This window comes from Durio zibethinus, chromosome 13, assembly GCF_047325235.1.
Source record: "Durio zibethinus cultivar Kanyao isolate XHJ-2024 chromosome 13, ASM4732523v1, whole genome shotgun sequence".
In the NCBI taxonomy this organism is placed as follows: domain Eukaryota; kingdom Viridiplantae; phylum Streptophyta; class Magnoliopsida; order Malvales; family Malvaceae; genus Durio; species Durio zibethinus.
Genome location: NC_143174.1, coordinates 1,083,968 through 1,100,835, shown reverse-complemented (window position 1 = coordinate 1,100,835; position 16,868 = coordinate 1,083,968). Strand labels below are relative to the sequence as shown.

The following is a 16,868-nucleotide window of genomic DNA, read 5'->3' as shown; positions in this document are numbered from 1 at the left end:
GACTATTGATACGGATATATCATCACCTTTCTGTTTTTAAATATACGAAGGAAATTTAGGCTTGGGCAATTCAATGTTGTTGGTTCTCACTGCTGATCAGCCGCCTCCTGAATGATTGAAAGGTGAAGCGAAAACTTTGGCAGATCAGAAATGGGTGGATAGGATCTAAGCCCACCCTACCTGTTGTACTCGAATTATTTTTTTGCTTTCTTTGCGTGTTTCCTGCAGCAGTAGCACCTGGGCCCTGGATGGCCGTACCAGACGCTGACATCTCCCTCACACCCCAATGCACATGGTCCCAAACCAATGTCAACTCAGTTAAAAGACTCAGTTGGATCATTATGATTTCCTTGAACTCCTCAAAGTTTTCACAACAAAGGGAATGGTTCTAAGAGCCCTGTCTGTTGAGAATCTGAGATAGAAGGGAAAGAGCCGCCATTGTTGGTAGTTGATTATATCAAATTTCAGAAAGGACTCCTAAAATTTTTCCTTTTCTTATTTTCTTGGCAGCTTGCACAATTTACATAATATACTATATTTCTTTGAGCACTTCTTCTCTTCGTTAAATTATGCAGAAATGAATTAAAGTGCCGTTTTTTTACATTATTTTTGCTGTGCTTTTCCACAAACTAATCAAGAAAGAAGGCATTTCCCCTATTTTTATAATAAAAGATTTTTACTTATATAATTCGTTTGTGACACAAAATATGTGCTCTGATGGAACCAATCCCATCCTATCCTGTTATGAAATCAGCCGTAAGCGTTATCTCAACCGACCAAATCCTAACATTTGTGTCAAAAAGGTCCAGCACAACACCTTACCAACAAACAGGGGCCGGTGTTTTCTATACTTACACGACAGCTTTCATCAACTAATCAAAAACTCTACAATTAAGGTTTATACAACAACTTTTGATTAGCTTCATTTAATGGGTTTTGATAACTAGATTGACTCTAAGATCACTTCCCAAATGGCACGTCAGAGTAGATTATTAAGAAATAATGAAACATGGGTTTCAGTTTGGAAACTTAGTTCAGTTGAATCGCATCAGATTTTTGCCCTGGTGGCTACAGAAACTTTGACAATTTCTTGTGTAACTGCAACTGTCGTTTTGTAGAGTAGTAGTCAACCAAATTTCGGCGAGATGGCGGTGGCTGTAGGCCTTGGCCCAATTTCCTGGTTGTTTCTTGGCACTCAGATAAATTTTGAAATTTCCAAATTGCTATTGCAAAACTTTCATTCGTTGCAGTGTCATACAACTGTATGTCACTAACATCTGTTAGATTCAATTGGATCTGTTCTTTATGGGAAATTTTGCGTCACTTACGATTTGATACGAGACAATCGATGTGTTTTTTTTTTTTCTTTTTCTTTTTCTTTTGATTTGGCAATAGATGTAAATGATGGGATAGAAGTAGAACTCACAAACTATAATGGACCTTGAAATCAAGTCCATACAAAAACCAAACCAGAAGCACAGGCAGACATGAAATTCTTCATTACTATATTACATCATAGTACAGAAATTACACAAGAGACAGGCAGGCAGCTGAAGGTACAAAGAAAAAGACACCTTCAAACACCAGATACAACTAGCCTCTCCCATAAACATCATCTCCCCTCAAAAACTAGAAGAAACAACTATGGAAGAGGGCTTAACTGACAAAATACAAAATGAAAACTTACATGGGTTCATATACATCCCCTACCATAACTGACAAAAACATGAGTTATGTAGGTCACCCTTGTTATATCACATTTTGCATTAGAAACCAGACAGAAGCTATGATCTGAATCTAAAATGACAGATTTTCACAGCCTAGGTATTTAGAATTATAGATACAACCTTTTTTTTTTTTGTATTTTTGTGGTTAATAGTTTCTTTAGATACTGCCTTTTCCGGTTTAGACAAATATGTAGGAAAAGTGCTTCAGAACCATGATAAATATCTCTCAAATTCAGAGAATTGAGACGAGAAACAGAAGATATGATGGTGGTTTTACCCCTCAGAAGGCTTTTTTCTAAGATATGCCACCATTTCCTTCAGAGTTATAGCCACTTTGTGGTGGAGTAGTGGTAGTAGAGGAAGAGCTCTTCCCCTCACTGCCTTCTCCTTTGTTTTTCCTCAGTGCTTCTTTAGCTTTTGAGGCTGCAGAAACAACAGTCTTGACCATGCTCTCAAAAATTTGAGCCTTTATTTGGCCTCTCCTGGGGGGAAAGTGCTTTTCCTTCTTCCTTTGGGGATTAGTAGAAGCAGTCGCCATCAATATCAAAACAGACTATCTGCAGGGGAAACAGAGAAGCAACAGAGTAAGAAGACAAACAGGACATAAAAAATGAGAATAAAATTGAACAGATCAAGCTCCAATCAAAATTCAAAGAAGAAAAAGAAGAACATAGGAGTCATGGAAGAAAAAGATAGATTCATTTATACTTGGAAATTGAGATACAAACAAGGATTTCAACTAAGGTATCTGTTAATAAAACCAGAGATCGAGCAGAGTACAAAAGGAAAAAATAAAGATGAAAAATAGGGAAGATGAAGAGGAGGAATGGGAAAGAGGGGAGGGGAATGGGAAATGCTTGAGAAATGCGAAGGATGTCAGAAGAGGGTGGTGGTGAGTTCGTTTTATAGACCAATATTTGATGAATGGGGCAGCCAATTAGATTGGTGCAAAAACTGATATTTCCCTGTCCTGGTTTTTCTGTTATCTACTTCATTTTAATAAGAGACAGCCTTGGTCGCCAGCCCTCGGCTATGATGGTGTCCCATATCAAAAAACAAAAAAATGGTGCGGTTGGGATATTGTTTTTGTAAAAGGGGATAGAATGTACTTTCTTTGCAAGTTCCCATGGTCTAAACCCAAAACTCAGAAAAGTCTACAATTCATTAATCTGAATGGAATCTCAAAAGAATCTGGCAATACTTTCCTTTTTCCTTTCTTTTCCTGGTTATATTCATGATGGAGTACAGAAAGGAAATGGTTTGATTTGCATTGACTTCATTAAAATACGGGAAAAGGAGGGAAACCAATCTTCCTCCCTTTACCATCCTTAGATAATGACAAAGAACAAGTGTGTTGTTCATCCCTTTTCTGTAGCTTTTGGGGGACTTTGCCCAATTGTCCCTTCCTACAACATTGAAAGGATCCCCATTTACAAGCTGAGGGGGAAGTCTAAAAAGGCATTGTTTCTGGTTTTCCTTCGGATTAAAGAAGAAAAACCATTCCCAGAAAGAAATTGTAGTATACGTTTGAGGATTCAAATATTACCTGAACTTGTTTTCTTAGTCATGTGAATTTTGTCCAAATCTCATTGTAATTTCATTTTGATGAAATTTAACAGGGTACCAATGTTAGTCAAGTTTACCTGTTTCCACAAAATTGTCTCAGCCGCCTTATCTGCCACATCAGACACCATTAGTTGACGTGTAATAGACAATAAAATAAAATAAAATAAAATAAAAAAGTAGCTTAAACCTTGCTTTCCCAAGTGATCTTTTGCTGACATCATGGGAGAAAAAGTGCAAGTAGATATAAAAAAAAAGGGCATTTTTCTCAGTTTGAAAGATTACAATGCATGCCAACTAAACATTAAATATAACGGATTAGAAATGACATTTTGTGTGAGATACTCAATGATTTCACACTGTTTCTTTCGACAAAATTATTGCCACTTGTCATGTTCTTTCTTGTTTAAGCTCTGAGTAGTTCAATCTCCGTTGGATGTTAGCAATTAAGTTCCGATTGAGTAACAATCAAGAAGGGTCAATGCCCTTTAAAAGGGGCAAACTGGCTAGTAATATTTGGTATGAGATAGTTCGTCTAAAAATTATGATCATTTTCAGCTTGAAAATCGAGCGTTACTGAAATCTTTGATCCCAAAAGTAGATTTGGAAAGATAATTCAACTTGATCCTACCAGGGGTTCAAGGAAAAAGCTGTTTCAACAGCAACTTGATAATGTCAGCAAGCTATTGTGGTTGCTGGAAAGTGAATAGAAACAGCCTAAGCTCTTTCCATGGATGAATCATCGTTCAAGGCCAAAATTCATGGAATTTTATATAGAGAGTAAAAAAAAAAAAAAAGCAGCAATCGTCTTTGAGTAGTAAAATGTAAGGATGTGGACAGAAGTTTTCAGGATTGTTTGAAACATTCTGATTAACTAACCGTGACCAACACCTTGGAATTATATTATCGGGTGTACTTTATGTCTCTGCATTGACATTTAGCAGGAATCAACCGCAGATTTCGAGGCTGCTGCTGGGTATGTCTCAACTCACAAACTATATGATCTTAAATGCAGTGATTTTAAGCACTTTTGTATTTTTCCCAAGTGAAGAAAACTAGTCAGGAGAGACTCATTAGCCATGACTCAAAGCCTCAAACTCAGTTTGTTTTCGTTGAACATGAGTATGTATCAAACATCGGGGGATGTAACTCTTGATTTTTATTTTTTTTTTATATTCATGTACTTTTAAATCATGTATAATATGCCTCCATTAGGCGTTTTGAAACATTTTTTAAGATCATCATAGCATATTATTACTTTAAATAATTATATAAACTAATTGAAATAAATTTTAAATAAAAATGACAATGTTCGTTATTTTTCATATATTCGTATTCGAATTCATTTAATATTTATTATATCTGAATCTATTTAAACATTCGATTAGGATTAATATTATTATACAAGTCTAAATTCATTTAAATATTCAAATTCATTAAAATATTTATTTATTTAAATTTTTTTATCAAAATATAAAATAAATAAAATTTTAATTTAAAATTCAAGTTCACTCTAAATTAATAATAAATAAATATATTTTTTTAAGTTTTGAAACATTATATAAGTATAATATTTTATATATTTTACATATCTAAATAGTAACAAATTTGGATATAGATTCAAATATTTATTATTATTCATTAAAATTTAAACAGATTTGGATATTAAATATTTAGGAGATGCTATCTATGTCTCCTCTAAATTCTTCACAAATGTTAAATCTCTTATCTAAATTAATTAATTATTCATTTTTAACTTTTCAAATATGATATAAATAATTAAAAAATCATAAATATTCGTTTATTTAATATCCATTACCATCCCTAATTCCATATTCATTATTTATAATTGAATGGCTGGTACGAAATAGCCCTTATACACAGGAAAGTTGAAAGTGTGAATTATAATTGAACTATAGAAATGGGCCCAAACAAGGTGTCCAACTCCAAAATAATGGGCCGCACCCTTATCCCAACAGACAAAGCCCATTTTGATAGATATGAAAGAAGTAACGGTTAAGATAATTGGCGGGGAAGACCAGAAAAAGGAAAATAAAAACCTAAAAAAGCAAAAAAAAAAAAAAAAAGTGAAAAATCAAATTCAAAGTGACAAAGGAAATGGCGAACAAGCTGATCAGTGAGATCCCACTTCCCAAATCCATCGCCAATGTCTTCGCCGCCCGTAATATTTCCACAGCCAAGGTTTTTCTTCTTCTTCTTTTTTATTTTTGTTTTAAGATCTTTAATTTCATTAATAATTAGTAGTAAAAAATTTTAAAACAATTTGATTTTTTTTTTTTTTTTGGGATCGAAGGACGCGTTATCTTTAACGGAATTTGAGCTAATGGAGTTGTTAGATGTGGGATTAACGGAAGTAAGATCTGCATTATCGCAAATCAGTGAGATCGTTGCTCCACCGTACAAAACTGTAACCAAAATTTATAAAAAGTTTCTTTTTTTCTTCAATTGAATTGGTTTTTTTTTTTTTTCCTTTTTTCGTTTTAATTTCTAACAAATTTAGGGTTTTTGATTAATACCCAGGCACTTTCCTTAATGGAGCAACGGCTTCAAAACGAGCACTTGGGGGGCCATTTTCCTACAGGCTTGAAAGGATTGGATGCAGCTTTACGTGGGGGAATTCCATTTGGGATTTTGACTGAATTAGTTGGTCCAGCTGGAATTGGCAAGACCCAAGTAAAAAAAATGAAATTTTAATTTATTTTAATTTATTGGTTTTTTTAGAAGTCTCTTAAAGATTGGAACTTTTGGGTGCTTTGATTGGTTTTTCATAATAATGTTAGGATTTTTTCAGTGTGCAACTGATAGAGTTGTGCTTTGAAGGTTTTAATTAGGGAAATAAGTAATAAAGGGTAGCTTGTTTGGTTGAATTGTAGTTTTGCTTGAAGCTTTCGTTATTGGCTTCACTGCCTACAAATTACGGAGGCTTGGATGGTCGAGTGATATATTTTGATGTTGAATCTAAATTCAGTTCAAGAAGGTAGCCGCGGCAGGCTTTTTCAATACCCGCTTCTCTTTACATTTCTAATTCTTTACATCCTTTTCTTTTTAGGAGGAAAATACTGAATTTGAAGTTATAAATCTGTCCCTTTTCAGGTTGTTAGAAATTGGATTGAGAAGTTTTCCTGAAATATTTCAGATGAAGGAAATGGCTCAGGAGGTCTGTGGAATGTTATTTTTCTGGATTTTGCTTCCAGTTTCTTTGCATTATAATATTGCCTAGGAACATAAAGGATGTTGTGTTCATTCTTATTTCAGATGGCTGGTAGGATTGTAGTTTTGCAGCCAACATCACTGTCTGAATTTACGCAGAGGTTAGTCATTGAATGTGGATGTCTAAACTGACTTAAATTTCTCAGTGCTTCTATTTACTTTGTGTTATTGCTTTAATGTTTTATGTTGATTGAACAAGATTCGACTAACATTATTAGAATTCTTTGTTATGTTATTTGTTCCTCAGTTTGGAACAAATAAAAGTTTCACTTCTCCAAAACCAAGTGAAGATGCTAGTGATTGATAGCATGGCTGCTCTTGTTTCAGAGTACGTTCTATATATTCTAATGACTTTGACCTGCCTAGCTTGTCATTCCTACATCCCATATCTGGTGAAGCTTTTAGTACAAAAAGCGTGTCTCTTGTGTTTTGGGATAAACATATAAGTTGCATACTTGTAAATATCATTTATTCTCTTCTTTTTATCTCTAACCCTTTTCACTATTAATTGGAAATATTTGCAGAATATGTTTTTCCTTTATGCAAGCAATGACAGGTTAATTTGGTTCAGGGAACATGAGCAGGGTGTTCGTAGACAACAAGCATTGAGCTGGCATATTTCGTTCATTAAGTAAAAAAATTCAAATCCTCCAATTTGTTGCTCTTGCTTGAGTTAATTGTCTTTTTGGCTCAACTTATATATGTTGTTTCTTTCAAATACATGTAGGTCACTGGCTGAATTTTCACGAATTCCTGTTGTAGTGACAAACCAAGTGAGATCTCAAAACCACGATCAAGCCTCCCAATATTCTTTCCAAGGTAAATGGCATAATCAGATTGTAAAATATTTTCCCTGACTTATTCACACAATATAATCTATCTTGTGCAGTGCAGGGTAGGGATGGAACTATAGAGACTCCCACACGATATGATTCCCATCTTGTTGCTGCTTTGGGGATTCATTGGGCTCATGCTGTAACCACTCGTTTAGTGCTGGAAGCTAAATCAGGTTGTGCACAATACTTTGCATGATTCTCCTTATAAGTGAACTCCTTTAGTGGGAGACATTGGCATGTGCTTCTCTTCTGTATGTTGGAATGAGATGCTTTTGTTAGATGGGTTCTGTTATAAGTCCATTTTCTTTTAGAATGGTGTTTGTTCATTTTCTAGAATTTGGGAAAACTTAAATTATTGAATTTCAATTTCATATTTATTTAAAGGTTCAGTTGCTTATTATTTGTTGGAAAACACATGCAATTTTCTAGTGCCTATTTTCTGTCTTTCCATCTTTCTTTCAAAAGAAAAGCAATAAACCATATGTATCTAAATAATGCAAGATGCTTTTTTAGGGAAACTTTCTCAAAATAAAATTTCTATTTCCAGTTTAGCATCTTATAGAAAGATCCAAATCTCATTTAGCCATTTTAATGTTGCACTTTGAACTATTCCTTTCTCTTACAGGTCAGAGATTTATAAAAGTGGCTAAATCTCCAATATCTCCCCCTCTGGCATTTCCTTTCCATATAACTTCGTCAGGGATTTCATTGCTAAGTGATGAAGGAATAGAACTGATGGGGCCTGAGATAAACTCAATTCACTGTCAAGGTTCGTTCCCGACACTTGCTTTTATTGTCTCAGCAGATTATTTGGAGTATACTACTAAGACAATCAATGGCATGGTTTTCAAACATTTGCTGTGTAACAAAATGCAGACCCCTCTTTTGATGATTTTACATGTGATTTCTCGTAAAAAAAATTGCTAAAACTGTTCAAAACGACACTTGTTAAGGTGCCAGGATAATAGCAGTCTAAGAATTGCTACGCTCCATAAACTAAATGTTTCTGGAAATAGGTTTCCTACTTCAAATACATTATTTCGACGCATGATTCATGCACATTCACTCACTCTTTAGTTTTTAATTAAATTAGATTCATGAATCTTTTATTTTACTGAACAAAATGCAGGGCACAATGAAATAATTAATTTTGGAATGGAAAGCTTGCATTGATCTATCCAGACGGAAGCTTCATGACTTATTTTGCAGGCTAGCTTTCAAGAGCTTTATTCTATGAAATTTTACGGTTCGTTTTGAACAACCTTTCCACATACCACATTTACATTAACAAAATTATAAATCAGCACAATTCATTGTTAATCTTCCTGACAAATGTTTCTTTGTAGGTTTAGTGATCATATAGAACACCAAGTTTCTTTCCGCCTCGACAATCTTAGGATTGCTTTTCTTGAATACTTGTAAATCTTGTTCAAGAGCAGGTTTTTTTTTTCAACTTTGTTAAATGCTTATAGATATCACATCTCTCATGTACAGAGAAGATCAGTGTCTTGCAAATCCATGTCTTGCAAATCCATATCAATTTGCAATATATGGATTGCAATATATATCTGTTTCAAGTTTCCAACCCTATAGAACCTTATGTCAGTAAATCTTTGGCTAGTTTAATTAACATTGTTCTACAAACACTTGGAGACTGAATCTTGCCTCCCGTTGAAAGTCATGCACAATGTTATTATTCGTAGCCAAAGTTGTCTATTTCTAATTTTCTATGCTCTCTATAATGCCATTTCAGCCTTTTTCAATATGGGTCACTTTCCTCTTAGGCCGACTATTGACCCAATTTACTTCCGTTGAAGGCTGGGTCAAGAAAAAGGATTTAGAGAAAGTAGATCTGATTATTCATGTATTCGTATAATATAAAATGTTGAAATGCATATATTCATATCGTATTTTATACGAAAAATATGTATTATAATTCGTATCAATATGAAAATATAAAATATATTTTTTGGTTTTGTTAAATTTATATATAATTATTATTAAAATTTTAAGTCGTACTATTTTCGTATTTTATTTTTATATCATGTTTATATCGTGTCTTTTTATCGTATTTTAAGAGAAATTCAAGTTGTGCTGATAACCAAGTATTACTTATGAATTGCCTTGATTCTGAAACTTGTCAATTGAAATTTAGTTTGAAAAAAAAACACCCAAACCAATTACTTTCTCAGTTATGGTCTCAGAATTTGCTTGGTTACATCCCAATTGACAGATTTGATCTAATTACATTAAAATTTGTTGATTATTATTCATGTTAATTTTCAGAACATTGGCTAATTCTCCTGTCATATGTTTGGTTGCATGGCAGCTAGATGGTTTGAGTTGAGAAGATATCTTGAGGGGTTCCACTGCCACATGATCAAGTGAACCTATATATATATATACATGGCATTATTTTCCAAAGGTCACAGTTTCAATGAAATAGACATATTTTAATGTGAAATAATCGTTACATATTTAATTTGAGAAACTCAGTTGTATTTATGGATAGCAACAGATTGGGATGGAACAGATTTTTGTTCATTAAAATTTGACTCGACTTTAAAGCTTAATATCCAAATAAATTTGACTTACATATATTTAAAGTTATAATCGATTCAATTTAAAATTAATAAAATATTAAATTTTAATATTTAATATTATTTATAATATAAAATATTATTTTTAAAAATAAGTATATATAAATATAAAATTAAATAAATAATAAAAAATAATATTTATATCAAATTAAGACAAGATGAATTTGCATAAAATTTAATTTTGAATTTTTTAAAATATTGGTTTTGATACGATCCAAATTCAATTAAAAAAAATCGATCAAATCAAAATCTACTGATTAGATTGCCAACTTCATCCATCTCTTTATTGCTTTTGAGTTTTGAAAATAAACAATTTGTTATGTTAACTTCAAAGGAAACATGTACTTATGCATCAGATCTTAGGCTTTTATTCTGGCATTGGAAGGTGAGACGACTCTTACCCCAACCCTGGTCTAGTTGGGGAAAGTAAAAAAAAAAAAGAAAAAGATTGCTGCAACAAGCCATTTTGAATCCTTGGACCAAGAAGTGGAAAATTAAAGTGCACATTGTCATAATTCATTAAACTAGGATTCATGAATGTGGAGCAAAAAAACAAAGTAAAAAAATAAAAAGCAGAAAAACAAATCTTGGGTATGCTTTGGAATAATTCATGATGCTCAAAGATAAAGACATTGGGTAAGTACGTTGTTCCAAACACAAGATGACAGCAAGTATAAAGTTATCATAGCGAAAATTAATGAAATTTCATCTACTTTATGACATGATATTGCAACTGCCCCCTTTGATTCGATGCCATCCAGAATTTCTTTTCATTAATCTTTTCAACACAATTAATGTCTGTCTTTGGTTTAATTTACTGATATTTTCAACCCTGCTGCTATTATCTTAATTTGGACTTTTCTTTTGCCTTGTTTGGTGATTATATTTATGAACAGTACTGGCCAACTGTTTTAACATATGTTTCACATTTGATTTTATCCAAACAAATGAAATCCATATTCAACATGGAATCCAAGTTTTCGTACAATCACTCTTAAAATTTCATAACTTTATACAAAAAAAAATGAAAATCATGAAAATTCACTTTTTTTAAAAAACTATCTGGTTTGAATGTGATCTTTGCCAAGAATTTCTTAGGATGTACTCCACATTAAAATTCAAGACATCTTTTTCCCTAGGCAATGGGAGCTTTTAAATCTTCAATGAAAAAAAAAAAAAAAACTAAAGAAAGAAATTATATTTGCTTGTTCTTAGCTAAAGAAAGATGTAATGTAGTTTAAAACCTTCTAGTAATACCCCGAGAATTTTTTTTACTTTATATGAGATTAACTTTTTTGGATTGTTTTAAAAATATATTTGTTCAAATAAAATTATTAGATAAAATAATAAAGCTAAAAAATATAAAATACCCTTAATTTTTTATTAATTTTTAAGTTTTTATTACATGAAAACGTGATTGAATTTATTCTAATTATTCTTCGGGACAAAATGAAAAAAAGGAGGAGATTCTCGAATGAGAAAAAAAAAAAACTTATAAAAAAATTAAGCAAAGAGTCGCATAAGATAAAAATCTCATATTATATATATATTATGTACAGGGTTTAAATAGTGAATCAATTATCCACCAAGCACGAAGTCAGCAGCCTGACTTAGGTATTCTAAACAAATAGCAAAAATGGTGAATTTTCAAACCTTGTCGGAGCATGTCTTTTTCTCCTAACCGGTTTGGCTTTAAAGCACTAATACAAATCAAACCTTAATAAACAAATTTTAATGAAGATTATGTTCTGATTTTGCTTTTGTTTATACATGGTTTTGGCATCTTAATCTCCTCGAAATTTTTATTTATTTATTTATTTTTAATAATACTTTCAAATGATGATTACTTACCCCATTTGCACTTTAATATTAAATATTAACTAGTGACATTGTATCTTGTGGGCATAACCAAAAAAATATTAAAAAAAAATAGAATAATATCTTTTTAATCTTAGTTTGTTGGAATATCAGCTGGAAAAACAAAATGTTTATTATTGGCTTACTTAAATGTATGCTTAAATCTAATTAGGGTTTATGTTGCGATCTTTTTTTATTATACCTAATTTGTTAAATTTATGTCTTTTATTATAATGAAGTTTGAATTTTTGTAGTATTTAAATTTCAAATCAATCATTAAAAATATATAATTAGTAAACTTATGTGTAGAAATAAAAAAGAATAAGGAGTAATAATCAAGGTTTGGAGTATAGGAATGGTTAATATTATTAAAGATGCATTTCAGCAAATAGTTTAAAGAATTTAAGATTTTATTTTTGAAATATTTTTTATTAGAATTGAATCTTAATTGAAAAAAAAAATTATCAATAGAATTAATTTTTTTATAAAAAAAAAATTTAAAGATAAAAAATGAGACCTATATGCAACAATAATTGAAAGATAAATTAACAGTTGAAGGAAATTTCTTAAAGCATACAAATGGAATTTTAGCAGTTTCAACAAGTGATCTCTCCTTTCAATCCTTCCTTTTTTTAAAAAAAATTTAAAAACAAGAGAAATTATCTTATTTCAAAATTCAGAGTAAATTATCTTATTTTATAAAATTTTTAAATTTACACATCATTTATTAATAAAAAAACCATAAAAATTTAAATTTATGTATTTTACACTTAAATTTTAAATTTTAATCCCTTGCACTAATCTTATCGGCTTCGATATCTCTTTTTCACTACGGTGATGATTACCTTTTAATTCTTTTTCTGGTTGTTCTTTTGTTTCCTTAAACAACATGCTTTCATAAGCCTTCATTAATATTATTGTTGATGTTACGTGTTTGGTGTGATTTATGCGCTGTTTTCAGAAATTGACAACTAATTTTCTTCATCTATAAATAAAATATTTTTAATATTAATATATTTCGACGCAGTTGGATCACCGACCATATCAATTAATTTATTTTTTATTTTATCGATAAGCGATAGCATCGATTGATAAAAGATCTTTTTTTTTAATGAAAAAATTTTAAATTTAAATTTAATTAATAATTATATTTTAAATTTGTTTTATATATATAATTTTAAATTATCAAATATAATTTATCTTTTAATAAAAAAATTAAATAATTTATCTACTTTCATATTCTTCTTATACGAATCGATTTTAATGTATGTCCGATTAATTTATTTTACTAAGAAAGATGAGTAGGAAATATTAAATTAACAAAGTCTAGATCATTCATTAAGAAAAACAAAAGGCCAAGGACATTTTTGTAAAATCATCTAAAAAGGAGTGGCCAACAAGACCAATAAAGCCAAAGCCAAAGGCCAGAGAAAATAAAAAAAAAATATTTGCAATAAAATAAATTAAATAAATAGAAAAAAATTGAAAATAGAAAGTTTGACTAAACGGCACAGTGTTATATTTGAGAGAAGACTTTCCATGAATGGATATGAAGCGTCCACGTCTCCCTATGTGTAAAAACCTCGTACACCTTGCCGACAAGATACCCCTTACTTTCCTTTAATATTATAATTCCTTGGTAATTTTATTTTTTAATGTTTTAAATAACAGTTAATATAGGTTTTTTGCTGGGGGCCATGTTAGACTTTTTTGTTCTTTGCGATTTAATCTTGGGGATTGATAACATGGCAATGATATATATATATATATATATATATTATTTATAATTAATTCTAAATTCATGAAGCTAAGATTCATGCAAAATTTATATATATCTAATATCTCACATGAATCCCATGTTATAAATTATATATAATAATTATATAAAATTGTAAGATGATGAAAAATCTCAATAAAGTTGTGATGAGGATATCAGTTGTTGCCCTAATTATTAAAAATTTAATATTAAACAATCAAAAAATTTTGATGACTTGAATTATTTATCAAATCTTTAGATTTTATAAATGAAGTTAGTAATATGATACAAATATTTTATAATATATTAAAAATAAAAAATTTAAATAATAAAATAGATATCAATCTTTTGATATTATTTATAAAATTATAAAGTTTTATTTTTAAAAATCATCAACGACATCAGCCACTTGACCAAATGACGGTGTTGGCTCAACCAAAATCAACAAACACGTGGCATGTGGGAATTGGTTGGACGATGGATAATGAGGATGGCTTTCGGTTTTGGGTTGGGATTTTCGGACCTTGGTTAAGGGTTGCAACGGGCTGTATGCGGTAAAGCAGTCAGGGATTGGTTTAAAGTTTATAAATTTCCTAAATTGGAAAATAAATTAACCCAAAGATTTAAGAAAGCATTATTTGATGTTGCCCTCGTCTATGGAAAAATAATCAGGTCGGAGAAATTTTTTGTTGGTTTTAAATTCAATCTGATTATATATATAATATTTAAATTTAATTTGATTTAATATTTTAAACTTTTTTTTATTTAAATTTGATTAGATTTAATATTATAAAAAATTATATTTAATTTGATCAGATATAAAATTAATAAATTATTAATTTTAAATATAAATATAAAATTAATTAATTAAAAATAATTTATATATATATATATCAAATCAAATAAGATTGCATTGATCTAAAACTTAATTTTGATCTGATTTTAATTTTTTTTTTATCATCCGACCTTACACTCATTTTTAAGAAAAATATTTGACTTTAAAATATTTAATCAAATCAAAACCCGTTTGATACAAATCAAAATGCCTTCCTTCCTCGTCCCCCCATCTCACTGCCTCTCTCTTCCCCTTTTATTGGCTTTATTATCAGTGGACTTAACTGCGACGAGTAGGTGAACTACCAATCTTTTTCTCCTTCAAATAATTTTTAGTAAGTATTAATATTACAAATGATCTTTTAATTATAATAAAACATATAATATGTTATATAAATTTTAAAATTTTTAATATAATATTTAAATTATAATTTTTTTAATTCATATGATACTTTAAAAACTATTTATTTATAACATATCATTATTTAAAATTAATTATATTAAAAATAAATATTATTTAATTACAGATTTATAATTAAGATATTACATTATAAATTTTTAAAATTTAGATATTATATTAAATATTTTATTATAATTTAATAGTATTTACGACATTAATTCTTTTAATGATAATATTTTGTTTGTTTAAGGAATTCAGAGTTCTTTTCTCTATTACATTATTCTATTCTTTGAAGAAAGCACAATTTAAGCATGCGGTCATTCGAGTGAAATGACTCTGACTTTTTTACTAGTGGCGAGATTTATGGATAGCATATTTAATTTTTAATTTTAATGATTAGATTTTAAATATAAAAATAAAAAATGAAAATGACTTGGGTATCTCTTGACATGCTAGTAATTCATCATGATTTTCACTTAAGTTTGGTATTTTCTGATAGACCGAATCAAAGTATTGAATTGAAATATAATTTTTTAATTAATATTAATATTTAAAATTCAATAATTTTGTTATATATATATATAAATTAAAATTGAATTCAAGATTAAAATACATCAATTTTTTTTTTGCCAATTATAATATATCGAGTTTAAATAGCTACATTTTCAATAAAAAATTAATTTTTTGAAATTGAATCAATGTTTACCTTTATAATATTTAATATGCACAGTGTTTATTTAGTAGGTTAGATCGATATTAAATAATTTTTATTCTTCCATAATGCCAAAGAAAAAATATCATGACTCTTTAGTGCTAATTCATTGTTTCAAACTTCATCAGTGCCCTTATAAGACTTTCATTGACTTGAACTACCAAATTAAATTAGATATATGTACGTGAAAGTCGAGTTAACAAATTCATAATTTAAATAAAAAAATAAATAATTAGTTTATTTTTTTTTAAAATTTTGGTGGAGACAAAATTTGGTTAGAATTAAACATTAAATTTTAAAAAAATTATATAAATTAAATTTCAGATTCTTAAATTTTGTAGATAATGTGTACAAATTATTTTTAATTTAGTTTTTTTAAAAGGTTAAAACATTAATAATTTCACCTACCGAATTTATTGTTAAAAAATTATGTGGCCAGGAAAAAGAAGCTTTATTGTTAATTCTTAAGATGAATTTATAAACACGGTTCAAAATCGACTTTCGCTTTCATAAGTTTGAAATGTAGTAGGTCGGCTACGCTACAAATTAATTATATTCAAAAAAATATTAATGATGTTGATAGATTAGGATCATATTTAAGAAAATAATACAATTAATATTTTTTTATAGAATTTAGTTAAAATAAAATATTAAATACAAATTTTTTAAATAATAATTTAGTAATCTTTAATTAGTTTTTATAAACGACCGATAATTATTTTTTGAAAGAATAAAGAACCGTTAATCTAAAATCACTTAAGCCTAAGTTAATATTATTGGTAAAAATAATTTTTTATATTTAAAAATTATTTTTAACTCAATTCTAATGCTAAACAATAAAAAATATAACTTTTCAATTTAAAATCTGATTTTGTAAACTAACCAAAAAAAAAAATCTTAAACTTTTGTTTGATAAAAAAGATAAAAAAGAGACAAAAAATTATTAATTAATAATTAAACTATAAAATAAAATTATAAATATTAAATTAATAAAATTTTCATATTCATAATTTTTTTTTTCATTTTTCGTACCAGACAAATCCAACATCCCAGATTCCGAAGCTCAAAAGGGATTTTTACGGTCAAACGATTCAGCTAAAGTTGTCAAAATTAATGAAAAAGTATGTGACTTTATATTTGTTTAAGAAACGTGGTATTTCTCGTCCTATGAAAGTTATATCTTTACCAACCACTTGACATATTTATTTTAATCGTGTTTAGCATGAATAAATTAAAAAAAATTATTAAATATTTATATATTTTTTCAAGTAAATTAATAATAAAATTTTTAAAATTAAAAAATAAAATATATTCTATTTTTGACTCTGAATTTAATAAATTTTGTGTCAAAT

At 29.0% G+C, this 16,868-nt stretch overlaps 1 protein-coding gene across 3 annotated transcripts; it reads left to right on the top strand.

The window, feature by feature from the left end:
- Positions 1 to 5,314: 5,314 nt before the first annotated feature.
- RAD51B (DNA repair (Rad51) family protein) lies at positions 5,315 to 9,929 on the top strand. Of its 3 annotated transcripts, XM_089742580.1 has the most exons (14): positions 5,316 to 5,492; positions 5,605 to 5,718; positions 5,832 to 5,984; positions 6,185 to 6,288; positions 6,405 to 6,468; positions 6,567 to 6,622; positions 6,769 to 6,849; positions 7,093 to 7,152; positions 7,249 to 7,340; positions 7,411 to 7,530; positions 7,983 to 8,126; positions 8,487 to 8,603; positions 8,704 to 8,796; positions 9,687 to 9,929. In XM_089742580.1, the coding sequence occupies exons 1-12, from the start codon at positions 5,409 to 5,411 to the stop codon at positions 8,528 to 8,530; spliced, it is 1,116 nt and encodes a 371-aa protein (XP_089598706.1). In that variant the 5' UTR covers positions 5,316 to 5,408; the 3' UTR covers positions 8,531 to 8,603; positions 8,704 to 8,796; positions 9,687 to 9,929. The 3 variants fall into 3 exon arrangements, with proteins under 3 accessions (XP_089598707.1, XP_089598706.1, XP_089598705.1); XM_089742581.1 differs by lacking the exon at positions 8,704 to 8,796 and having other exon boundaries at positions 5,315 to 5,492; XM_089742579.1 differs by lacking the exon at positions 9,687 to 9,929 and having other exon boundaries at positions 8,704 to 9,080.
- Positions 9,930 to 16,868: the final 6,939 nt, after the last annotated feature.